This window comes from Enhydra lutris, unplaced genomic scaffold, assembly GCF_002288905.1.
Source record: "Enhydra lutris kenyoni isolate GAN:26980312 unplaced genomic scaffold, ASM228890v2 scaffoldscaffold59, whole genome shotgun sequence".
Classification (NCBI taxonomy): domain Eukaryota; kingdom Metazoa; phylum Chordata; class Mammalia; order Carnivora; family Mustelidae; genus Enhydra; species Enhydra lutris.
Window position 1 is genome coordinate 10,461,938 of NW_019154143.1, and position 26,150 is coordinate 10,488,087.

General features: G+C 45.7%; 1 protein-coding gene across 1 annotated transcript in view; it reads left to right on the plus strand.

Moving 5' to 3' along the window:
• The window catches only part of LOC111158452 (acyl-CoA oxidase like), a 328,739-nt gene that overhangs the window by 42,097 nt on the left and 260,492 nt on the right, over positions 1 to 26,150 (plus strand). Inside the window, exons 5-9 of the mRNA XM_022520472.1 lie at positions 247 to 345; positions 4,088 to 4,202; positions 4,801 to 4,887; positions 6,683 to 6,755; positions 10,565 to 10,697. Of these exons, the coding sequence (XP_022376180.1) occupies positions 247 to 345; positions 4,088 to 4,202; positions 4,801 to 4,887; positions 6,683 to 6,755; positions 10,565 to 10,697 (507 nt within the window). The remainder of the gene's footprint in view (positions 1 to 246; positions 346 to 4,087; positions 4,203 to 4,800; positions 4,888 to 6,682; positions 6,756 to 10,564; positions 10,698 to 26,150) is intronic.

The following is a 26,150-nucleotide window of genomic DNA, read 5'->3' on the forward strand; positions in this document are numbered from 1 at the left end:
TGAGCGCATGTTTGCAGAGAAAGAAAGTAAACCAGAGAATTAACGTCAGGGAGAATCTTGTTCTGAATGAGAGATTCCAGATTGTTTTTTAAAAGAACTGTCACAGTAGCAGCCCCCAGGCTCAACGCTTGTAAATATCTCCAACTCACCGCTCCCTTTCTCACCCACATCCTTGATGATCAGAGCTCTGCATTTAGATCGAGCATCTGACTAGCTAATTCCCTTCTAATATCTGATAAACTCCAGGAGCAGAAATACACTGGGATGTTTGCAATGACCGAGAGGGGCCACGGGAGCAACGTGAGAGGGATCCAGACTGAAGCCACCTTTGACCTCTCAGCGCAGGTGAGGATTCTGCCCCTTGTTCTGCAGTTTGGGGTGGTGGGAAACCTGTTCAGAACCAGACTCTCCTTCTTCCCGAGGTCAACCTCACATCCTCCGTGTACACTCTCTGGTCAGAGGGGCTCAGATTTCAAACAATTGCCTAGGTGCTTTAGTGGAGGGGGACACATGCTCAGCCTTCATGTGTCTCATATAAGCCAGCACTTTCTCAGCACCTACCATGTGCAGGCACTGCTTCACGCACTTTACGTGCTCTTGTTAATTGGACGTCTGGTGACACCCCTATGAGAACAGTACGGGCACCATTTTGTCATCCTTCCCAACTGCCTCAGGTAAATGGCTGGAAGAGAAGTTTTGTTTGCACTCCCCTTTGCACTGTGTGGCAGGAGGGCACTGCGTGTGCTGATGTCTCCTTACCAGGAACCAAGCCCTTGTTACTGGCACGAAGCAGTGTTTCTAACTGTGACTTACATGAAAACTCCCGTGGCCTCCCAAATAGAATTTCACAAAACAGTCTTGCTTCTATGATCTTTAGTATATGTGGGGAACTTCGTTGGTTTCCCTTCTGTCCTCATAAATAAAAACCAGTTCGTCAAGACTCTAAACTGATACTCTCCATAAATGCGTCATACCCCGCAGGGCGAAAACCCTGCTCTATCTAAAGAAGTCTCCATTTCTTTAGCTCCTACTCCCTCCGAATAAAGAAACTCTCTACTTATTTCACTCTCCTTCATAGTTTCTTGCTTGATATTGGGTTTTCCTAAGAACTGTGAAGGAATACGTAAATTTTGAAGTTCTTTCTAGACACGAGTGTGGGTAAAAATATATGTGTGCAGATGTGGGGCGTAGGTGTAGGTGTGGTTACTCACTCTAGCTGTTCTTCGTTTTTGCTGAGTTTGTCCTTTAGAATCTGAATTTTTGCTAGCGGGTTTTCCCGACCCACAAACGCTAGCTAGAGGGGATCAGGGATTAGAATGATGGATTCAAGCGAAGGTTCTGTTGGAATATGTTCATCCCGTCCTCCTGCCCAGATGCTAATCTCTATAATAGTCAGCGATGTCCAAGGTCCTAGCAAGAGTAAGCACTGACATGTATTGAATGCTCCCTATGTGCTGGGCTCTGTGTCGAACACCTTCTGTATACTTCACCGTATTCCCTTGCAATAACCATCCCACAACATGATGGTAAGCCACTTCTTGTAATCTAGCCCATGTGTGCTAGATGTCAGGCTGAGCACTCTACATGTGACATTGTGTTAAAGACCCTGTAGTTTTCTAGGAAGATATTATTGTCCCTATTTGATAGGTGGAGAAACTGAGGCTCACAGAGGTTAGGAAACTATGAATGAATCTGCAGTTAATGAACGAGTTTACCTCAGGTGGGGCTGCCCCTCACAGCTTAGCTTTCCAGCAAGCGGTGGCGTGCTAACCAAACACCTTTTCAGTTTTTGGTTGATCAGTTTTTTCTTTCCCTAAACCACAGTACTGAGCTCACCTTGCTGTCATCAGAGAGGAAAAAAGAAACCCCACCCAGAATTCTTATTTATTTGTTTCTTCTTATAGTCATTATTTTTTCCCATCAAAATCATTTCCCAGGGTGGGTCCCATTTTCCCCAAACAGCATAAATGATTTAGCTACCTGGTGTGCTTTGGCAGCTGCCGCCTTCTGCAGGGGGGTTGCAGAGCTGAAACCGTAATGATGAGGAGACTCTGGTGAACACTCTGGTGGGAGTGAGAGAGAGAATAAGCCCATCATAAACTCGGGCCACTGAGGATTGACATAGCAGGGAATGGATTTCTCCTTCATTGCTTTCTGTGTTTCCCCCTTCATTTCCCTTGTAAAACGTGAGAGCACATCCAATGAGCCCTCTCTCCCTCAAGGACTCTTTCAATCACTTACATTTTCTGGTTATTCATTTCTGTGGGTTGGCTGTTTTATTTTTATTTTTGGACAGAGGCTCGGGTAGTGGTGGGGATAATTAAGAGGTAAGAGAGAATTTAGTTTTATATTTTATGCTAACTAACAAAAATAAATGCAGCTATGAGCTTTTGGGCAAAGCCTTTTTTTTCTTCTTTTCTTTCTTCTTCTTCCTTTTTTTTTTTAGTGCTTACAGTACTGACCATTTTGTTGGCCTTCAACAACTAATTATGGTAGGAACCAACACACATGGTGTGCATTATTTAGATCCTGCTTTAATGCCAGCATTTTGGCTTGTGCAGACTTTCCCAAATCAATGTTTTTGCCAGAAGTGACAAACCTCCTTTCCCAGAGTGTATCAGATGTTTACGGGGATGGATGGCCTCCTGTCTCTTCCCCACCCCACCAGATCTTTGCTGCCAGGTCAATGTTACTCTGCTACTTCCCTTCCTACCCTTGAGGGGTAAGCGTCCCTTCACCACACGGATTTTTTTGTTGTGGTGGTGGTTGTTACTGCACTCAGCCTCAAATAGTTCCTTTCTTTGAGAAATCCTGGCTGGCCTGATAAGACCAGGGCAGTCTCCAGAGACTTCCCTTAAAAGGATTCAGCTTGTCCATTTATGTTTCTGAAAACGCTTGCACATGCTAGAAGTTTCCTTGTGCAAACACATGTCAGAGAATGTTTTCTTGGGCTTCGAGAATGTATGTCTTGGCCAGCGGGCGAGGGTAGTCTATAGACTTTAAAATCCGGACTCTGAGATAATCTTTACATGATCAATCGTTTGTTGCTTTAGTTCAGCCACCTTTTCGATATTGTCAGCTCCAATTAGATGTGCAGTTCTGCTCTTTTGCCATTTCCCCTGGATTCCCTGACCTGCCCCAGAGACACTGTATTCAGAGCTGCCCGTTACCGTCAGTGGCTCCTTGATGAGAGGTTCCTGGGTAACCCAGGTGGTGAGCAGAGTCAGAAGTGAAGCGGGAGCATTTCCATTGTGATTCTGCCCTGGCTTCCCGAGAGGAGGAGAGAGAAGACCCAGGTTGAGCAGAGCCTGAAAACAAAAACCCTGCATCGTTTTCTTGAACAATGTTAATTTCAGACTGTTTGGAGCTGGAAGAATCTTTGGTCATATAATGGAAACAAACTGGGTGGCAAATTCAAAGATTCTTTCCCTTATAAGATAGAGAATTATCTATAAATGCTTCAGTTTAAGGGTTTATGCATTTTGGGGGGAACTTTTAATTATTATATCCATCGATCAAGAAAATGGAGTGGCAGGATCTGAAACAATCATCCAAAGGCTCAAATGAGTTTTTTTTTCCCCCTTTTATAAAAATCAGGATTGTGTGGGCTAAGATTCTAAGCAATGGTGGGTCTAGGTCATGGTTGCCTACTAATCTTGCTTGCATTTCTGGCATACGATTTTGGCCTTCAATTAGATGCTGTTTAAGCAACAAAACCCTATCAATAAGGTAGAGATTTTCAAGGCCAGGGCAAGAGTGGAGGACATGAGGAACCAAGTGATTTGTCCACAAGACGCAATGCCCAGCAGACAAGATAAAACACGCAGATGTGGACTCATCCACCTAGGGGCCCCAGATCATTAGATGTGCCATCCTGTCTTGTGAACCTTGCCAGTGGGGTGTTTGGGAGAGCTGAGTATAGATCACCAGAGGCTTGGGGGTTTTGTCTTCTCTTCTGCTGTGAAATCAATCACCCGAGGGTGTCCTGCTGGAGGATGTGGATCTATTTCACAGTAATCATTGCACTGAGCCAAGGAGTTGAGTTGAGCCTAGGAAAGGAAAACTCTGTTGCTCTTTTTCTGTGTAGGAGTTTGTGATCGACACGCCATGTGAAAATGCTGAGAAGATGTACATTGGAAATGCAATGTATGGGAATTATGCTGCTGTCTTTGCTCAGCTCATCATAAATGGAAGATCACAAGGTTTGTGCTGGTGCAGAAAGCTAGAATAATTCTCTTTACCCTTACTACTTTCCAGCAAGTACTTTACCTTGAAAGTGTACTTCACAGCACTGGTTTTGTCTGGTATAAACTCAGCACCAACTTTATTTCTTCAATATACATGGTGGCTGAATTTATTCTTACATTTTGACATTACAGTAGTCCCCCCCCCCACCCTTATATGCAGTTTTGCCTTCCATGATTATTGTTACCTGCCATCAGCTGCAGTCTGGAAGCAGATGACCTTCCTTCCGAGGTCAGAGGGTCCATAGTAGTGTCACACTCTGTCACAGGGCCTAGGTCATTCCCTCACTTCATCTCATCACGTAGGCAGGAAAACACTTGGCATATATAGGATTTGGTACTTTCTATGGTTTCAGGCCTTCACTGGGGTCTTAGAACATATCCCCTGTGGAGAAGGGGGGACTACTGTATACACTACCACATGCAGGGCAGGGTCCTAGAACTGACTGAATTTCAGGATCAACACAATTTATAGGCTGTTCCAGGAAATGAATAAAGCTTTAATCCTAGCTTTAAGAGAAAAGAGAGTTTAGCGACTGTCTCTCTGCTTTCTCAGGGCCCCACTGTTTCATTGTTCCCGTCCGTGATGAGAATGGAAGCTTGTACCCCGGAGTGACAGCTATTGATATGATGTACAAGGAAGGTGAGTCCCCAAGTGACACCTCTTCTCCCCTCATTTGTACTTCCTGCACACTCCCTGCCCCACCCAAGGAGGGTCGAACTTAACTCACCAAAATAGCAAAACAGAGAAGGCAGAGAAGACTCTTCGATTTTGAAGCCTGATGAAAGTCTTTTATGTCACAACTGTGGGGAATGTTGAAGATTGCCGTTTATGAATATGCATTGGTCTTGTTTTCTCCCAGCCTCTCGGATTTTCCAGTCATGAGGCAGCTTTGCCCTGTGTAATTTTCGCCTCTTTTCCTCTTCTTGGACTTGTGGGCTCTCAGAGGGCCAGTCGAGGCTCTCTCTTTTTCCTGCCTCTGAGCCACAGCCTGGTGTTGGTGCCTCGGAGGCCCTTGATGAATCCTGAGGACTGACTCACGGGACGAGTTTGCTGTCATACCCCAGGCTGAGCGGCTTAAACAACAGAAATGTATTGGCTCATAGTGCTGGAGGTTACAAGTTCAAGATCAAGGCGCTGGCAGGATTGGTTCCTTCTGAGGGTTGTGAGGGAGAATCTGTGCCACGCCTCTCTCCTTGGCTTCTAGCTGGTATCTTCATGCTCGCATGGCGTTCTCTCTCCTAGTGTGCATGTCTGTGTCCAAATTTCCCCTTTCTATAATCCAGTCCCTTGGATTAGGGCAACCCTAATGACCTCTTTTAGCTTGATTATCTCTGTAAAGACCCTGTCTGCGAATAAGGTCACATTCATTAGTACTGGGGGTTAGAACTCGAATATGTGAATTTTGGGGGGGGGGTTGGGGGGGTGTAATTCAACCAGCAATTACTGAGAGCAGGCCATGCCTGTGGGCCCCACTGGTTGTCCACAACCAAGGCCAAACCAAGCCAAAGAAACAGGTGGGAAGAGAAGGAAAAATAAACAAAAAGAGAAAAGGCGGAAGAAGATGATTCTTTGGTGGAGGGGATAGTCTTGTCTTGGCCCTTATGTTTAATGACCACTGCCATGGCTGCAGGAATGGGCTACAGGTAGGGTTGTGAGTGCTCTGACTATATCTCTCAGGGGTGACAGAGGCCCTCGCTGGCCTTGTCCCTTGAAGTCACCTCTCAAGTCCATTGTTGCTGAGAGCAGAGGGCTGAGCTCTTGTGAAGTGGTGCCAGACATTTAAAACACTGGCAACTTCAAAAAGTCTGCTTTGGTTTCCTTGTAAGCTCCTAAATGCAACTGTGTCCTTGTCAAGGGGTGATGTTCTAAATAAAGATGTTTACTAAAGATTTTTTTCCCCCTCAGATTAAATCTTCCTAAGTGTGAGATAAACAAAAAGTAGACCCCAGATTCTGACAGGTGTCATTAGGAAACAGGACCGGTGGCTTTCAGGAAGCTTCTGAAACTTGGGTCACCCCAGTCACTCACAGCTGTCCTCGTGGCCATTTTCTCTTGTCTTTTTAGGCATCTGATTTCACAAACTTACCCCTTGTTCTGGTACGGAAGTGCTGGGAGGGAGGAGAAATTAGACTTCTTGCTTTCCTGCCTTCTCATCGCTTGCCCTGACATTTCCTTCTGATGCCTAGAGCTCCTCCTTCCCAAGTCATAGTACCCAGACTCTCCACATGAGCCCAGGAGCACAGAAGGCACAGCTCTTCAAGAAAACAAACAGACCGCGTCCCCACCCCTGCCCCAAATAGAACAGCATCAGGCATCCTGGGAGAAAAAGAAAGGGTGCAGGATTTTAGCAGAGACAGGCCTGGGAAATAGCAGGAATGGTAGGTCTGAGGCTAGCACGGATTTGCCCCCTGCAGCTGTTTTCTGCTCTCTCTAGGTCTGCATGGTGTGGATAATGGGATTTTAATATTTCACAAGGTTCGGATACCAAGGGAGAACCTGCTGGATAAGTGAGTACTTTTCACTTTAACTCAGATTGGCTGTGCTTATGATCTCATTGCTCTTCCAAGCTGGGCCTGGCGCCTGGGTCTCATGGGCTGCACGTCCAGGCTGTCTGCCAGCCACTCCTACAAGTTTATTGATCTTTAATTGGAAAATGTAGATAAGAAAACAGAAAAAAATTGAAGTTATCCAAAATGCTATTCCCCAGACACAGTGATTGTTATGCACACCTTAATGTATAACTCTCTAGAATTCTTTCCACGCTGGTATATCAACAGAGAGAGGGATGTTTGATTTTTACTGAATGAGATCCACTTACAAATTCTATTTTTTTTAAAGATTTTATTTATTTATTCGACACAGAGAGAGATATCACAAGTAGGCAGAGAAGCAGGGGGAGAGGGGAAGCAGGCTCCCTGCTGAGCAGAGCCCCATGTGGGGCTCTATCCCAGGACCCTGGGATCATGACTTGAGCTGAAGGCAGAGGTTTAACCGACTGAGCCGCCCAGGCGCCCCACAGATTCTATTTTTTATAACTTGTAATTTCTGCTTAACATTATGTTTTTATGCAACAGGAAATACATATGTACGTTATCATTTTCAATATTATTGTAATAGACCGTTAAATAAGTGACCTACAGTTTATGTAATCTGTTCTTACTGTTGGGCAATTTAGGTTGTTTCCTTAAAATTTGTTGCTGTTGTTGCTATTACACACTGGGTAATGTTATCGCCTCCTTCGGGGGTGGCAGGAGGTAAGGTACCACCGTTCAGTCCGGGAGGCTGTTATAGCCAGTGCTTCTTGGAGGGATGGGTAATGTCAGAGATGCTCAGTGTCATTTCCCAGCATCCCACTGCCATCAGGGTGGGTTAAACGATGAGGTGAAGGCTGCTTCTTCTGGTGCATTTTCAGGGATGGAGCTCTAGGAGTTCACATTACACTTTGCAGAGGCCAAGAAACACCAATCACGGTTACTTTTCTCAACAGCATTTCCAGTATCTAGTAACAATCCTGACCTACCAGCTTATGGCAAATCTGTGGAAAAGCTAGCAATTAAGGTCTGGATAATCAGCTTGAGTCTAGAATTTCCTTTATAACACCTCATTCCTTTGCTTTGCCTGCAAACTCTTGTCAGCAGGTCAATGTCATAGATGCCAAAAGTTTAAGAAAAATGTGTGAGAAACAAAGTTTAAAAGAACCAAATTCTGTTAACCACCCACCGCCCCCGCCCCGCCCAAGCCCCTGGGGAACTGGTAAGAGATAAAATGGAAACAACAAAAGCATCTTTGCAGTTATCCTGGTGTGTGGGGAAGCCTTGAGGCCCCCTCAGGAGCCACCAGTGCCCATGACAGCAGGTCTGAGTGCCACCAGCCTTCCCCAGAGATGCCAACACATTTTCCAGTTGCTCAGGCAACAGCACTGTGCTCTGGGGGATGGGCAAGAGGGAAGGAAAGCTGTAGTTGTAGAGCTCCCCATGTGTCATCCACCCTCATGAGATCTCAGTGGCCTGGCCAGTCTGCCAGAAGCTGGATCCATTGGCTCATCTTTCATCCAATGCATTAGAGATTAGAAAGTTAGCTCTAGCCAGTAAGAAAAGTGACAGTGAGCTACATGGTCTGTAGAAGATATGAGAATATATAGATATTTTTTATAAGAAGGATTTGATTCTAAACCATTCTATTGCCCTTTAAACTGCCTTCAGTATGCCAGAAAACCGCAGTGGGAACAGGCATTTTGGAGGAGGAGCCCCATTTTGGGGTGTTGATAAAAAATGGATCAGGAAGTAGATGTTTACATTCATTGCAATCCCTGTCAAAATCCTAGTTGCCCTTTTGTTTTTTGTTTTTGTTTTTGTTTTTTTCAGAAACTGAGAAACTACTCCTAAACTTTATGTGGCAATACAAGAGTCAGAATAGCCAAAACAATCTTGCTAAAGAAGTAGGAGACTCACACTTCTGATCTGAAAATTTATTACAAATCTATAGTAATGGAGACGGTGTGATATTATAGTGGATCCCCTGAAAGCAGGTGGGAAGTAAAAAATGAAAAAAAAAAAAAGGAAAAAAAATTTACTGTGGTATTAGCATAAGGATAAATAGATAGGCAATGAAATAGAATAGAGAGTCTAGGAATAAATTCTTACATTTATGGTAAATTAATATTCAACAAGGACAACAAGACTTTTTAATGGGGGGAAAGAATAGTCCTTTCAACAAATGATGCTGGGGCAACTGGACACCCACATGCAACAGCATGAAGTTGGACTCTTCACTCATCCTGTACACAAAAATTAACTCAAAATGGATCACAGATATAAATGTAGAGGCCCAAACTTAAAGTTCTTAGAAGAAAAGATAGATGTATGTCTTTGTGACCTTGATTTAAACACCAAAAACATAAGCAACCAAAGAAAAAAAGAAATTAAAATTAAGCAAATTTTTAAGTTTCATCAAAATTTTAAAAATTTGCACCTCAAAGGACACTATGAAGGATGTGAAAAGACATTACACAGAATGGAAGAACATATTTGGAAATCACATATATTGTGATATGTATGATACATATATATCATCTATATCTATATCTATCTATTTATATATATGGCATCCAGAATATAAAAGGAACTATTACAGCTCAACAATTAAAAGACAAATGACCCAGTTGAAAAATGGGCAAAAGCCTGAATAGACATTTCTTCGAAGAAGATATGCAAATGGCTAGTGAGCACGTGAAAAGATGCTCAACATCATTGTCATTAGGGAAATGCCAATCAAAACCACAATGAGATACCACTTTGCACCTGCTCAGATGGGTATAAAAAAAGAGACAGGCCGTAATGGTTGGCGAGGATGTGGAGAAATTGAAACCCTCAAACCTTCTTGGTGGGGATGAAAATGGTGTTGCCAATTTGGAAAAGAGTTTGGCATTTCTCCAAAAGTGTAAGTTTTTCATATGAGCCCATTCTGTTCCTAGGTATGGGTGAAAACATCGTTCACAGGAGAATGAAAAACATGCTTGCACCAAAACATGTCCACAATTGTTCAAATTGTTCAATTGTTCATAGCATAATTATTCATAATAGCCATAAAAGGGGAGACAACCCAAATATCCATGAACTGATGAGCAGAGGAACAAGATATGGTGTATCCATGTGGGGGCTTATCATGGGGCCGTAAACAGGCATGAAGTATGGACACACACCACAACATGCAGGGACCATGAGAACACCGAGCTGAGTAAAAGAAGGCACACATAAAAGCTACATATTGTACAGTTCCACCGATGGGAAACATCCAGAATGGACAACTCTGTAGAGATAGATAGTAGTTTAACGGTTGCCAGGGCCTGGAGTATGATGAGTATGGGGAGTGACTGCTCACAGCATGAGGGTTTTTGGGGGGGGTGATGAAATGTTTTGGAACTGGACAGTGGTAATGGTTGTACGAGTTTCTGAATGTCCTAAAAAGCACTGAATTGCACACCTTAAAAGGGGGGGATTTTATGGCATGTGAATTATATATCAACAACAAAAGAGTGGATTGGGGTGTGGTCTTCACATTCAGGCTCCAGTGTGGGTTTAATGATGGCAGTCCCCATGCTTCTTTTTGGCACGAAACCTGCTTTTACTTTCCGTGAGTCAAGTCTTGGTCAGAATCTCCTGGGGAGACTCTTCCCCTGCCTCCGACTCTGAGGTCTCATGAGCGTAGGTCCTGGACCCGGAAACCTTGTGTGTGTGTATGACATCATTTCTAGTGGTGCTATGTACTTCTTCTTTGTTAACCCTGCTCTTTTCCACCTGCCTCTCCCCTATCATAGGTTTGGTTCTGTGGCTCCAGATGGGCAGTACCACTCCCCTATTAAGAACAAGAGTGCAAGATTCAATGCGATGCTGGCAGCGCTGACCCCTTCGAGATTAGCTGTGACTTTCCAAGCTCTGGGTGCCATGAAGGTAGTTGACTCTGATTTTAATTTACATCACGGTTTATTCTCTGCATGTTCCGGGGGTGGATAACAATTTTAGGAGCTGAGCTTCCCGAGCCACAGTTATTATAATGTGGCTAGGGTTAATGGTTAGATACTAAGAAGGGCCAGTTGGTCGCATACAGAGAACATTTCTGCACCCTTCTTATCATGGAATCCTATCTATCTACATCTCAGATGGTTTGCTGATTATGGTGGGTACGACATAGGCATTGTGGTAAAGGAGCCACAAAAGATGACCTTGGAGGGGCCTGGGTCATTTAGAACAAATGCATCTGCTGGAAAAGCAGCTAAGAGCTGACAAGTGAGGGGAGGCTGACGTGTCTCAGTTCAGTTCACTGGGGAGATTTGATGGTCACGTGGCTGTTTGGGGCATGGCATTCAGGATCACAGTTGGAGTCCATGAAGCCAGACCCCTAGAAGGCATCTCTACCTCCCCTCCTCTCCCACCCTCCCAGATACTAATTTGGAAAGAGCAGCCAGTAGAGGCAAGTTCTGGAGGGGCCTTCTCTTTCTCCTTTTTCTCCTCTTCCTCCTCCTCCTCCTCTCCTCCTCCTCAAGGCTCAGCATTGTCTGTTCTCTGGGCCCTTTCCATCCTTTTGCATGAGGGAAAAACCTGCTCTAAGCTCCATGGAGCTTGGTGAAGCTGGAAGAAAAATTAGGAAACCCATGAATATACATTGTGGCACAAATCCAACTTTTCCATCAAGAAGGAATAAATTTCATTCACCTGACTCGAGGCCTGACATCAGCACACAGTCGGCTGACTAGCAGGAGAATTCTTCTTTACTCTCTTCCATCGGTTTGGTCCTACTTTCCAGGAAGCCGGCCTGATAGGACCTGCCCTGTGTTTTGCATTTCCTGCTGGTGGGTACAACTGAGATGCTGTAAATACCCAGGCTCAGTGCTCAGCCAGCAATCTCACGCCCGTAGGCACTGCTTCCTGTGCTTGTGTTCCCATGGTTCTGAAGGGGTGTTGAGTTCTGAGGTCCTGCATTAGGAGTGGCCCAGCCGGTTGGTTCCCTTGGCTGAATCGTCTGACAAATGAAGGAGGCCCCAGGGAAGCTTGAAGTCAAGGCTGTGTTCTGAAGCACAGCTTCAGAGTGCTAAGGAACGCTTCTTCTTTAAGTCTGTAATAGAAACCATTTCAGCCATTTCGGGACTCCAGAAAGAGGCAGAAGGGGAGAAGTCGGTGAGCTGAGCATTACATTGTAGAGAAGCTGGGACAAAAGTCAGAGCCAGGATTATCTGTTCCCTCAGTGGCAGTCTGTGCGCCAGAGTCCCTCTGCTGGCAGTGGCCTTGGGTCCTTCTGAGGAGAGTGCTCGAGGGACACGAAAGCACCTGCTGGCCCCTGGCCTGTACAGGCGGTGCAGAAAGCCTGTGCTTTATGTTTCTGAAGGGGCGGTGGTGTGTGAGGACGTCCATGCTGCCAGCAGCCCCATTAGCTCATCCGGGCTGGTGGCCAAGGCCCAAGGGGCAGGCACAGGGTAGCAGAGCCAGGGAAGTGGCAGGGCCTTCTGGAAGAGACTTGATTTTCAGTATCATCAGATCTGGAGCAGGGAGGGTGGGAGAGACGAGACCATGGCTGATTTTTAAAGAGTTTATTTATTTATTTGACAGACAGAGCACAGGTAGGCAGAGAGGCAGGCAGAGAGAGAGAGAGGGGGAAGCAGGCTCCCCGCTGAGCAGAGAGCCCAATGCGGGCTTGATCCCAGGACCCTGAGATCGCAACCTGAGCCGAAGGCAGAGGCTTTAACCCACTGAGCCACCCAGGCTCCCCCATGGCTGATTTTTAAAAGGTCCTCATTCTCTGATCTACCAGACATTGGCAACGTAGAGGCCCTATCTTGATCATAGAATAGGGAACCAAGGCCCAAATCTCAGCCAGTACATGAGCAGCAGTGGGGCCGTGGATGAATCAGGAGGCCTCTTTAAACCTCCAGCTTCTTCATCTGTAAAATGGACCTTGTGATAACGATGAGTCAGGAGCGAGTAGAGGTGTGTGCGGTGCTGGCAAAGAGCGAATGAATGTTCAGTAGCTCAGAGCTGTCACTGATGTGATGCTTGTTGCCACTGCTGCTGTCACTGGGAAGATAGGAGTTAGCTGTGAGACAGGAATGAGTGGGCTTTTATTGGAACACATGCCATCTGGGCCTCCAGGTAACAAGGCGGTCTGAAAGGTGTTGCAGAAGCATGCAGTTTTCTTTGGGTTTCTGTGTCTCTGAAGCCAAAGAGTGGCTGTGAGTCAGCACCTGCCCTGGCCAGGAGGCACATTTGCCCAGTGACAGGGAGATCCCCTTGTGGAGCCTGTGAGCCCCCGGCGTGATGTGGTGTGGGCACCGCCAATGCGCTCAGCCCTGACGGACAGCGACCCTGGCCACTGTGATCTCATCGCGAGTGTCTCGAGCGAGAATGATCTCACCAGTCCTCTTGGCAGGTCCTCCTCTCCTATGGCTCAAACACATGACAGATGTTTTCTCGGCTGAAACCTAAGACGGTCCTGCTTGTTCTGTTCTCACTGATGAGTGGAAAAATGGATCCTTTTCTCCTATGTGCATTCCTTATGTATTAGAAAACTGTCACCGTGGCTCCCCATGGTGAATTTGCTCAAGGCTGAGCATGCCCGGGCCTTTTAAACTTTGCCCAGATGTCTTATTTTTCATGGTTATCTCTCATTTCCATAGTTTCTTAGTACTTTCAGGTTTTCTCTTAAAGGCTTGCCTTAATAGCCTTCGTCCAATTTGTGTCCAAAGTGCCGTGCCAGATTAAATGATTAGCAGGAACAAAAGGGAAAGGAAACCAAGACATTTGGCTTGGGTGGGAGGTGGGGCTTCGGTAGAGCTGGGCAGCTGAAGTGGAGGGCTGGGAAGCATTTTCAGAAGGAGGAAGGAAGCTGGGGAAAGTCACCGTGAGTTCGGAGACAGAAATAGAGGGAGTGTGAAATGTGAAAGAGTTCTAGCCCATCATTTTGGGTTGATCTTGCACGGAAGTAAATATTTCAGCATAAGACATGCTGGTTCCCCACTCTCCAAAGGGTCTCTCTAGTCTTTTATAGTAGATACTACATGGTAGCGGGGGCCCTCCTCCAGAGTTCTAAGCACCTCTGGGTGGGGCCGGGGCCGGTGAAGCTGCATTTCTAGCAAGGTCCCCACTGATGTTGACATTGCTGGTTGGGAACCACATTTGGAAAACCCCTGCACAGAGCAGACGGATAGAGTCATAGATTCCTGGCCCCATCCCAGCCACTTTGCCCCGTCCTGGCCTCCCAGTGCCTCCAAGATCATGGCCCAAGTTCTCTTCCCGTCTCCAGTGCCTTGCATGACCTCTCACTTGGCCTCCTGCACACGTGCGCTGTGCTGCCTAGTGTGCCCTCCCCCCACTTTTCACATGGTTAGTATTCATGTCCATGTTAGTGGTCAGACAAGTAAGTGTCCCTTCTTCAGAAAGGTCACAGCCTACGTGTGGTCCCTCTCTCGTTTTCAAGGCCCTTTACTTCCCCCTGCAGCATTTGCTATGGTTTTGACCAGATAACGGTGTGATAGGCCATTTCTGTGACCTTCCAGCCTAAAGGCTCCACAGCCAGGGCCCTGCCGGCCACCTTCACTGCTGGGTCTTCAACTTCCCACGTGGCATGGCATGAAGTAGGACCACAGCAAATAGGAGTTGGCAGAATGAATGAAGAATGAATCAGGGGTGCCTGGGTGGCTCAGTCGGTTAAGTATTTGCCTTTGGCTCAGGTCATGATCTCAGGGTCCTGGGATTGAGCTGCTTGTTGGGCTTCGTGCTCAGCGGGGAGTCTCCTTCTCCCTCTGTCCTTCCTTGTGCTCTTTTTCTCTGTCTCAAATAAATAAATAAAATCTTTAAAGAAAAAAAAAGGAATAAATTAGAATTCACAAATTGAACACCTGACAGAGTTCTTAGTAGAAGTAAGTGTTCCGTACATGTTTATCTTGTGCCCCACACCCCAACCCCTCAGTTCATTCCAGGCTTGCAGGGAAGAAGGATGTTGCTAGCTCCTCCTTCTAACTCTGCACATAATACGTGCTTTATACGTATTAACTTATTTCTCCTCATAACAGTTCTGAGGAGGTTCCATTGGTATGTGGGGAAACCGAGGCCTGAAGAGATCAAAGAAATTTGTCCAAGGAGGGCACTGAGTATATTACATGTTGACTCTGCTGGTCCTTGTTAAGGGAGATGGCCCCATGTTTGGAAGGATGGTCATAGCATGTTGTGTGGAGAAGATTGACATGTAGATATTATGGAAAGATAAAGTTGGATTCAGTGAGAACAGGGGCAGGCCAATGCAGGACATAAATACTAAGAAGCTGGAGGTGCTCGGGTGTGTTCATGAGCTGCTGAATTAGCTGAGTTACCACTTTGGGTTGTAGAAGGCCACGAGCTGGCCTGTGAATGGTTGGGTTAGGAAGACCTTCACCACAGCCCTTAAGCAGACCATATCTGGTGGGAGCCATGTTTCTCCTCATCACCTAATCCTCATGCCAGTGCTGAGGCAGGCAGAGGGAAGACAGCCCACATAAAGTTGTTCGGGAGAGGTGCGTGGGATTGACACGTATGGAGACAGCTGGAGTGCTGTGCCTACCGTAGGCGATAGCAAGACCATGAACAGCATGGACTCTGGAATGGGCTTCTTGGATTCGCAGCCTGCCTCTGTATGAGCTCGGCAAGTTACTGACCTTCTCCACACCTCTAAATACAATGACAGCACAACCTCGTAGAGATGTGGTAAGGCCCAGGTGGGTCAGAACCTGGAAGGGGCTTCTACAGTGCCCACAAACACTTACACCGTCTATACAGGAAGGCTGGTATTATTATTAGATACCATTATATGTAGGTGTGATGTGTGAGCTTATATAATCAAGTTCAGGGCTATCAGTCATGAAAATGACATCTGAGGCTGTGAGGATACCACACTGGGTTGATAACACATGCTCAGCCCGCTGTGCTTGAGCTGACAGCGGGGATGCATGAGACTGAGCCTGGATGTGGCTGGGAGATGTCTGTGGTCATGGTTGGCTGTGGCTATGGGGATGGGGAGTGGTGAGGTCGGTGCCATCTGGCTGTCTTCCTGGGGATCATTAAAAGACACATGGTGTTGAGAGAAGAGTGGAGGGAGTGAATGACCATCTTTGAGTCATAAAAAGCTGTGGTATGTATGATGGTGGATAGCTTTTCCCAGTTGCTGGGGCTGAAGGGAGAGCAAAGGGAAGAAGTTGGTTTCACATGGGACACTCAGGACTTGTGATGGGAACGTGACCTTTTCTGACAGTGAGTGTTGTTGGACATGAAGAAAGGGCCTGAGGAAGGTGGTAGAGTCCACTTTTTCAAGAGAGTCTCTCTCTCCTATTAATGGGGCTTCGGGGATATTGTGGCCTTGAATAACTTTTTCAAGACCTTCTGACTGTGTGGTTTCATGGAAAATTAGAATAACAAAGAAGAGGAGGTGAGGGGTATCTGAGTCTTCTGAGTCAAAGATGGTTCTTCAAACCACAGGGGTGTGATGGTGCAAAATCACTTGGGCCTGGGCTGTGTTGGAGGAACACAGAGCAAAGCTGGCTGTGTGTTCCTTTTTTCCGGTCTTGCCCTGGGGCTTCTCCTTCACACAGACTTTAACACATCCCCAGAGATGTCCCAGATGTGTGTTCTCACCCTGGTGTCTGGCTCCTGCATTTAACTCTGCAATGCCAGGCCTGGGTACTCTAGTCACCAGCTGGGACTAGAGCTGGGCAGCTGGCATCAGAGTATGACAGCCTGCCCACCCTGACAACCAGGAACCAGTCCCTTTAAATTAATAACGTCAATTTCTGTAGCTACCACTATAAAGCTATCAAGTTTTTGTCTGTTTAATTCTTGCTAAGGAGGTCACCTACTTTAGTTTCCTTTTGGAATCATTTTACGTTTATCTCTCCTTCTTGTCACTTAGTTTGATTTCATTTTTATGATTATTAATAGAACATTTGGTGGACAAAGATCTTGCCTTTTTACTTGTTCTCCATGTAGGGCCTAGTAGAACACTAAATGTCATGCAGTCTTTTTACTCTTCCTTTCCTTTCCTTGCCTTCTCTTCCCCTTTCCCTTTTCCTTTTCCCACCCCTTCCCTTTCTTTTCCCTACCCCTTCCTTTTTTCCTCCCTCCCTTCCTTCCTTCTATCTATCTAGCCATCCAGCCATCTATCTACTCATCCATCTTCCTATTAGTCTACACAGTCATGTACCCACCTGTCCATTCATCCATCTATCTACCTTCCTACCCCCTCCTCCCATTCATCCATCCATTTATCCACCAATCCACTCACCTATCCATTCATCCATCCATCCACCCACACACCTTCCCACCCATCCCACTACAAAGACTCTGAACACAAGGGTGATCCATTCATGTACGATTTGGTAGTTAATGGGGAGCTATGTAATGTTGTAAAGAAAGGCAGTCACTTTTCTGACGGACAACATATTGTAGAAAAATGCCCTAGGCAAGAGTATATAAGGAGAAGTCAGAGGCATATTCTATCCTCCAGAGCCTGGTCCTCAGCCAGCATTAAGGACTAAATAAGGAGCATCTCTAAAGGACCTTGTACACATGAGGGCTTGGTGTGCAGACTGAACTGAATGGGATTGGATATAAATAGGAGAACTCTGACAGTGAGCACAGTGAGACCTCTGCCTTGTCAAATGGTGTGGTGTAACAGAGGGCAGAGTAAGGTAGAATATGGGGTCTCTAGAGCAATGTCTTGAAAATGTACGGTACTCACAAGTGTGTGTATATCATTGAAATTGACAAGGCAGAGTTGATTGATGTTTATTCTGTTGATACTTTTGTAATGTGGCCAGTCATCCCTTACCACAGGGAGTTGGGAGAATTGAAAATGGGGCTCATTCTGTGTCAGTTGTATGCTTGTCTTTTTAGATACATTGTGTATGCTTTGAGGAAGCATTTTCATGTTGCTCATCTTGTTCTACTCAGGTTGACATTATTCTTATTTTAGTGTCCTCACAATGTGTACACAGGTGAAAGGAGCAGAGGACTTGCTCAGATGCTGGGGAAGTCCCATGGGATAAAGGGTTTGGTCTGGATGACCCTTGGAGGGGCCATCTGTGAAAGAGGTACCGTTTCCAGTTTTCTGGGGTAGAAACTTCCCAAGGTTGACCACCAGAGGGTAGCAAATACCAATAATGACTTGCAGATTATTTTTTCCTTTCTATTTATTTGGGGTTGTACGTAAGAAAAGCCTGGAATTTTGTTGTTTTCATCAGTTTAGCATCTTGTCAGCTATGAGTGTTGATTATTACAAAAAGGTCAGGATAAGGAAAGGGGGGTGGGTGCATCACCTGAGTAATAAGTTGTCTGGCCCAAGACCAAGACTGTTCATAGGAGGCAGAGTTATCTGGATGACTCTTCAGGGTATAATTTGGCTCACAAATGGTTTAAAAAATAAGTTTGCAGCATTTTGGGTGGGTGTGAAAATGGTTAAAAAAATTTTTTTTTTGTGGGGCACCTGGGTGGCTCAGTGGGTTAAAGCCTCTGCCTTTGGCTCAGGTCATGATCTCAGGGTCCTGGGATTGAGCCCGGCATCATCGGGTTCTCTGTTCAGCGGGGAGCCTGCTTCCCCCTCTCTCCCTGCCTCCCTGCCTACTTGTGATCTCTGTCAAATAAATAAATAAAATATTTAAAAAAAACCAAAAAAATATTTTTGTGTGGTGTTTCCATGGCAGTTTACATTTTTAACAACTGAAATTTGAACATTTATTTTCTAAAAGGTACATCTGCTGCCTTTTCCCTCAAAGAGCAAAAAGTTAAAGAGCTGGTACAACTGTAGATAAGTAGCACCTGACATGAATTTTTGAAATGGTAATTTTAAAGTATTGCCATTCTGAATTTACTTCAATTCTGTGAACACATGTGGGATGAGTTGCTGTGGGCAGTAAGCAGAGAGAACCTGGAGAGGTGGGAGCTCTGGGAGCTCACAGTGCATCCTGGTAACCTAGATCCTGGAAGGTGGTGGTGGTGGGCTTCGTAAAGAGAGCGGCCAGAGATTTTTGTGGTTAGAAGAGACCTTGGAGATAAGAGTCCGGTGCCTATGTTTTACGGAGACGTTTCTGAATGAGGCTCTGAGTCTCTCAGGCACCAAAGACCTAGAAGCTGACCTCCAGCCCTTCCGCCCTGGGCAAAGTCTCCAGGTCTCACCTGCAGATGGACAACCCAAGAGAACATGGTGGCATATGGAGTTTTTCTGTGCTGGAGGAGAGGAAAGTCTTGGGCATCCCTCCCCTTTTGATGTGGCCCAGGAATGTGAGATGTTTGTGACTAAGATAACGTTTCAAGGAACAGAGCTCCCTTGAACTAAGTCATCAGAGGCTGAGCAAGCCTCGTAGGAAACCCCAGTCTCCTCAAACCCTGCGGTGTGGCTGTGGCAGCTATGAGAAGCAGTAGCAATGCTGCTGCCAGTGTAGACTGCTTCCAAGCCGCTCTGCACCTGGGTGCCGCTTGGAAGGGGGCTGGCTTCTTGCAGCCTGCTCACCCAGGTCATGGAGAAATGGTGCCCAGGCTGCAGCTGTGAGGAGCGTCATCTGTCCTGTTGCCTGCCCCTGGGGAGCACCACCTGTGCCACCCGAGAGGTCAAGTATGGATGATTCATGGCGGGCTTGCTGTCCTTAGGAGCTTTTCCACCTGAAACTTGATATTTCATGTAGCACAAGGGCTTGTACAGGTCACTGTACCTTTTCCCGACTCCACATTTCATGGTCTCCATTCTTCTTCCTCTGCCATGGATCCATCTGTTGGTAGTTTCTCAGAGAAAGGTGACAGTAGTTCAGCCCTTCCCCAAGTAATAACTCCTTGTCCTGAGTGCTTCCCTGAGCATTTTATAGATAATCAGTCCTTTAGTCATCACAGTGGCTCTGTGAGGTGGGTGCTGTCATGATCCCCATTTTCCAGATGAGAAAACCGAGAGATAGAAAAATGTAGCAGCTTGCCCCGAGTTCCCCAGGCCTCCCAATGTGGCATCCTTGTGCTGGGGCCCTGCCTTACCCACACTGGGATGGCTTTTGTCATCCTCAAGCAAGGAGTCCTATGAGTCCATCACAGACCCTGCTCACTGGCATTCCTGGACCACTTGGACACATGGTTGTATTTGCTTTGGTTAACCAAACCAAACCAGAAAATAAAAAGATTCTTTTGTCTATGTTTAAAATTGTGGCGATTCCACTCAAACTGGGACTTGGCAGATGCCGGCTGGTTAGCGGCTGGGCCAGAATCCTGGCTTCCTTCTCCACTGTGGCCTGGGACCTAACTTGTTCTTTAGTGGTACCACGGACTTTACGTGATCGCCGTGTGTCACTGTGGTCCTGAGCATCAGTGTGCAGGGGGCATGAGGGGTGAGGGGAGACAGGCAGGTCCAGCCTTTACATAGAATGTCCTTTTATGGGGAGAAGGTCCATATATAATGAACATTTGTTGAGCGTGTATAACTCTGAGCTCAGTCCAGTGGGATGGTTTTTGAATACCTCTGCTTACTTGCATCAGGTTTGCGGGTGAAAGTTTCTATATTCCTGTGTAGGAGACCTCCGCATTAGCTCTGGAAGCTGTTTGGCTTAAGTATATGGAACTTTCTCAGTAGCGTGTCTAGATCTGGTCTTTCATTTTACCCTGCCTGGCACTTGGTAGGCTCTTTAAATTTGAAAATTCCTTTCATTCTGGAGAACTTTCTTCTAATAGTTCTCTGGTAATTCTTTTCCCCCTATTTTTCTCTGTTTTCTCAGAACTCGAATTGTTTGAAGGTTGGAATTTTTATCTTGATTGCCTCTCTCTTTTTCCCCACAGAGTTCTCAATAGGATTTGCTCTATGTTCTGGAATTTTCCTCATTACACATTTTCATTTGTACAATTACTTCTAATTTTCAAGAGCTCTTTCTCATATCTGTTCCTTTTCTATAGGGAGATGTTTTTGTTTTTTAGATGCAGTTGCTTCTGTAATATAGATCAACTGGAGATTTTTTTCCAGAGTTTTAGTCTCTAAATTATCTTTTTCTTATAGACCCTATAGGGTCTGTTGGGGTCAATTAGAGAAAGAGAGGGTTAGGGGACAGAGAGATTGGAAACCACCAATTACAATCAATGTGAGGTTAGTGCTATAATGGAGTTACTAGCCAGACCAGGTCAAGTGCCACCAGGATTAGCTTAAGCCATTGAGGGAGAGTTCCCCCAAAGACTTTACACTGACTCTTGAAGGATAAGTAGAAATTGCTTGTGAAACAAAGAGGGGGAAGAACATTCCAGGCAGAGGGGAGACCATGCATGAAGACATGGAGGGAGTGTAAAGCAATGAAACCCACAGTGGATGAACAGAAGGCTTACTGTAGCCAGAGCTTCCATGGCTTGCTTGAGAAGTTGTGGTGGTTATCTACCACACTGACCAAGCTGGCAGGTGAGGGACGGCCATGATGGAAAAGGACTCAGGAGCCATGGAGAACCTGCGAAGGAAGGATTACATGCAGGATAAGGATATTCCCAGAACTGGATTTTATTATTTTTTTATTTCTTTTAAAAAAATATTTTATTTATTTGACACACAGAGAGAGATCACAAGTAGGCAGAGAGGCGGGCAGAGAGAGAGGGGGAAGCAGGCTCCCCACTGAGCAAGGAGCCTGATGTGGGTCTCGATCCCAGGACCCTGAGATCATGACCTGAGCCAAAGGCAGAGGCTCAACCCACTGAGCCACCCAGGTGCCCCCCAGAACTGGATTTTAGATAGAGTGTCGTGGCAGATGGGTGGAAGATAGAGGGGGTGCATAGTTGGCAATTGGGACTACGATAATGGTCCAAGTAAGACATGATGTGTGGAAGAGGTGGGGAAAGAATATGGTGTAAATGTGAAGGACAGAATAGAGAGGATATTGGGGCTGATTGGATGCGAGAGACCGAGGATGACCTCAGTTCTGGTCTTGGGGACTGTGACCTTTAACTCATTAAGGGAGTTAAGAAAGGGTTGCTTCCTATGCTTTCACCAATAGAAATTTTCCTTTAAGTATACAACTGGTTCAACTCTACCCCTAATTTACACTACCGCAGGGCCTATGGGATGACCTCCCTCTTGGGGAAGCTCTAGATCGAGACCCTGGGGCTTTTGGAGACCTGCTTTCCCACTTTCCCCTTCTTCAAGGAGCAGGTGTTGAGGGCTAGCCCTAGGGAAGGCTCCTTCTCATGGGAGGCCTCCCTATCCAGCTCTGCCGGGACGGCTTGGGCAAGTGTGCCAAAGGCTGGACTGTGGTATTACGAGTCCTTCCACTACTTCCCTCAGCTACTTCTCTAGCCTGGCTTGAATCAATAAGAAAGACGACATTTTGGCCTGTGTCTACTATTCCTTGGCTTGTTTCTCAATTTTTATAAAACCAGATGAGGGGGGTGCCTTGTCAACCCCAATGTAGGGACCATAAAAGGAGGGGATGTTCATATTTAAAATGTGTGTGCCTGATGAGAACACAGTGCCCCGTTCCAGTGAGGATATGTGGCCTTACTACATTTATTACACAGCTTGGGGAAGGGGGAGGATCCTGCCTACACTGGAGGAAATCGCCTCTGGATCTGACTTGAGCGGAGTTTGGAGAGGTTGTGGCCGGAGCAGGAGCAGGAGCAGGAGGAGGTAAACTGAGGGGTGGGCACTCCCTGCCTGCAAGGCTGGCCCTGGGCAGAGTGCCTGAAGACTTCTGTGGAACCACCTTTATTTGCTGCTCAGAAGACCACGGAGCAAGTAGGTCTTGCCTGGGATGCCTGCCCTGGGAGGCCAGTCACTGGGAACGTCAGCTTCAAGGGAGCAGGTCGTGTGTCTTCTTAGTCACTGCTGTCCCCTCTCAGCACAGGGCCTGACACTTAGTAAGCACTTAGTGAGTGAGTGAATGGGTAGATGACGATGGGAAGGCTTCTTTGGTGGAGAATAAGTCAGTCCACATCACAGCTCCATGGAGGTCAGATGTATGTCATTTGGTGGCATTTTCAATGAATTAAGGGCAGTGAACCCTGATCTGAATCTTTAAACAATTAAAAGCAAGCATTCTCCATTTCTTCTGTGTGTATTCAGACCTTCATTTTATGACTTCAGAGCTTGCCCACATCAGGGTGTTTTCAGTCCCTGCAGGGGTCTATACAGGCAGAGACGATTCTGTGTTTTCTTTCCTGCCGAGCTCACTTGCTCCCTGGCTCACTCTGGCGGATTGCTCACGGGTGAGCCTCATGGGTCTGACGACATTGTCAGTGTGACTGGAGTGCTATTCTGGGAGGATGACGTACAGGTCTGGGGATGGTCTCTCATTCTCTAGAGATGGCCGTGTAACAGGATTAAAGCTTCAGCGAGCAGTCCTGGTCCCAGACTGTGGAGGAGCTGGGTGAAGGAGGATTCTTTCTGGGCGACAGAAATGAGCTCATACTCAGTGGTACAGATCTGATTGCATTTCCTCAAACAGGCCACACCTTGCCACTTCGGGCTCTGCCCATGACTTCCCTCTTTCCTTTCCCATTCACCCATACTGTCTCAGGGTAGCTGTTCTTTCCTCAGAAAGTGTCCCCACTCCTGCGGCTGCCCTTCCTGCATGGAGCTCTCATGGCACCTCGCTGGTGTGGCCCCAGCTGTTAAATGTTGTCTGCTTCTCGGTCTGACCGTTAGACTAGGACAGGGGTGTCACGCATCGCCAGGTGCAGAGGACGCCCGCAATAAGTATCTGTGAACTGATTCAGCCCCAGGGACTCCCCAGCCCATTACCAGCATCTTCGCTCTAAGGAGGTCCAAGAGAAGGGAAAGGCAGATGCCATGTGCTCACGGACGGGCCAGACGTGCGATGCTCTATGTGCCTTTGCTCGCCCGGGCTCACAACAGCTCTAACATGATCCCCATTTCACAGATGAGAAGACAGAGCTCCATGAGGTAAGGTAGTTTGGCAAGGGCAAACAACTCACGTGAGGCAATGCAGTGTTTTGCCCACCCCATCCCACCCCGGAATGGTTTGAGGGTCCCCCCTGAATAGCTCTTGTCAAAGACCACTTTTTCATCTTTTTCTTTTTAACTCAAGATGTAGTTGATATACATTATTAAATTAGTTTCAGGTGTATAATGTGATTTGGTATTTATATATATTACCCCATGGTCACCATGATAAGTGGCTACTATCTGTCACTATACATGGTTATTACAATATCACTGACTGTATTCCCCATGCTGTACTTTTCATCCCTGAGACTTATTTATTTTATAACTGGAATTTTGTACCCCTTAATCCCTTTCACCTATTTCACTATCCCACTGTACTCCTCCCCTCTAGCAACCACCAGTTTGTTCTCTGTATTTATGAGTCTTTTTGTTTGTTGTTTGTTCATTTGTTTTGCTTTTTAGATTCCACATGTTAGTGAAATAATATGGTGTTTGTCTTTATGTATCTCATTTATTTCACTTAGCATAATACCATCTTGGTCCACCCACATCACAAATGGCAAGATTTCATCCTTTTTAAGGCTGAGTAATAGTTAATTGTGATATATATGGATATATTCCACATCTTCTTTATCCATTCATCTATCAATGGACACTTAGGTTGCTTCAATATGTATTATAAGTAAGGCTGTGATAATAGTTTATATCTTTTTGAATTAGTATTTTTGTTTTCTTCAGTAAATACTCAGAAGTGGAATTACTGGGTTGTATATATTTCTATTTTTGATTAATTTTTTTATTTTTTATTAACATATAATGTATTATTAGCCCCAGGGGTACAGGTCTGTGAATCACCAGTTTTACACACTTCACAGCACTCACCATGGCAATACCCTCCCCAATGTCCATAACCCAATTTTAATTAATTTTTTTGAGATATCACCATACTGTTTTCCATAGTGACTACACCAATTTGCATTCCCACCAACGGTGCACAAGGGTTCCCTTTTCTCCACATCCTTGCCAATACTTGTTATTTCTTGGTTTTTTTATATTAGCCATTAGCGATGGTGGGAGATGATATCTCATTGTGGTTTTGATTTGCATTTCCCTGATGGTGAGTGATGTTGAGCATCTGTTCATATGTCTGTTGGCCATCTAGATGTCTTCTTTGGAGAAATGTCTATTTAGGTCTTCTGCCCATTTTTTTAAATTGACATATAATGTATTATTTGCTTCAGGGGTACAGGTCTATGAATCATCAGTCTTACACAATTCACAGCATTCACCATAGCACATACCCTCCCCAATGTCCATAACCCAGCCACCCCATCCCTCCCAGCCCCCTCCACTCCAGAAACCTTCAATTTGTTTCCTGAGATTAAGAGTCTCTTATGGTTTGTCTCCCTCCATGGTCCCATCTTGTTTCATTTTTTCCCTCCTGACCCCCTATAACCCCCTGCCCTGCCTCTCAAATTCCTCATGTCAGAGAGATCATGTGATAATTGTCTTTCTCTGATTGACTTATTTCACTTAGCATAATACTCTACAGTTCCATCCACATTGTTGCAAATGGCAAGATTTCGTTTTTTATGGCTGCATAGTATTCTGTTTTGTGTGTGTGTGTGTGTGTGTGTGTGTGTGTGTGTGTGTGTGTATAAAATCACATCTTCTTTATCCATTCATCTGTTGATGGACATCTAGGTTCTTTCCATAGTTTGGCTATTGTGGACATTGCTGCTATAAACATTCAGGTGCACATTGCCCCTTCAGATCACTACATTTATATCTTTAGGGTAAATACCCAGTAATGTGATTGCTGGGTCATGGCATAGCTCTATTTTCAACTTTTTGAGGAACCTCCATACCATTTTCCAGAGTGGCTGCACCAGCTTGCATTTCAACCACCAGTGTAGGAGGGTTCCCTTTCTCCACATCCTCGCAAACATCTGTCGTTTCCTGACTTGTTAATTTTAGCCATTCTGACTGGTGTGAGGTGGTATCTCACTGTGGTTTTGATTTGTATTTCCCTGATGCCAAGTGATGTGGGGCACATTTTCATGTGTCTGTTGGTCATTTGGATGTCTTCTTTGCAGAAGTGTCTGTTCATGTCTTCTGCCCATTTCTTGATTGGATTATTTGTTCTTTGGGTGTTGAGTTTGATAAGTTCTTTATAGATTTTGGATACTAGCCCTTTATCTAATATGTCATTTGCAAATATTTTCTCCTATCTGTCAGTTATCTTTGTTTTTGTTGACTGTTTCCTTTGCTGTGCAAAAGCTTTTTACTTTGATGAAGTCCCGATAGTTCATTTTTGCCCTTGCTTCTCTTGCCTTTGGCAATGTTTCTAGGAAGAAGTTGCTGCGGCTGAAGTCGAAGAGGTTGCTGCCTGTGTTCTCCTCAAGGATTTTGATGGATTCCTGTCTTCTGCCCATTTTCAAAGGCAGATTGTTTATTTTCTTCGGTGTTGAGTTGTAGAAGTT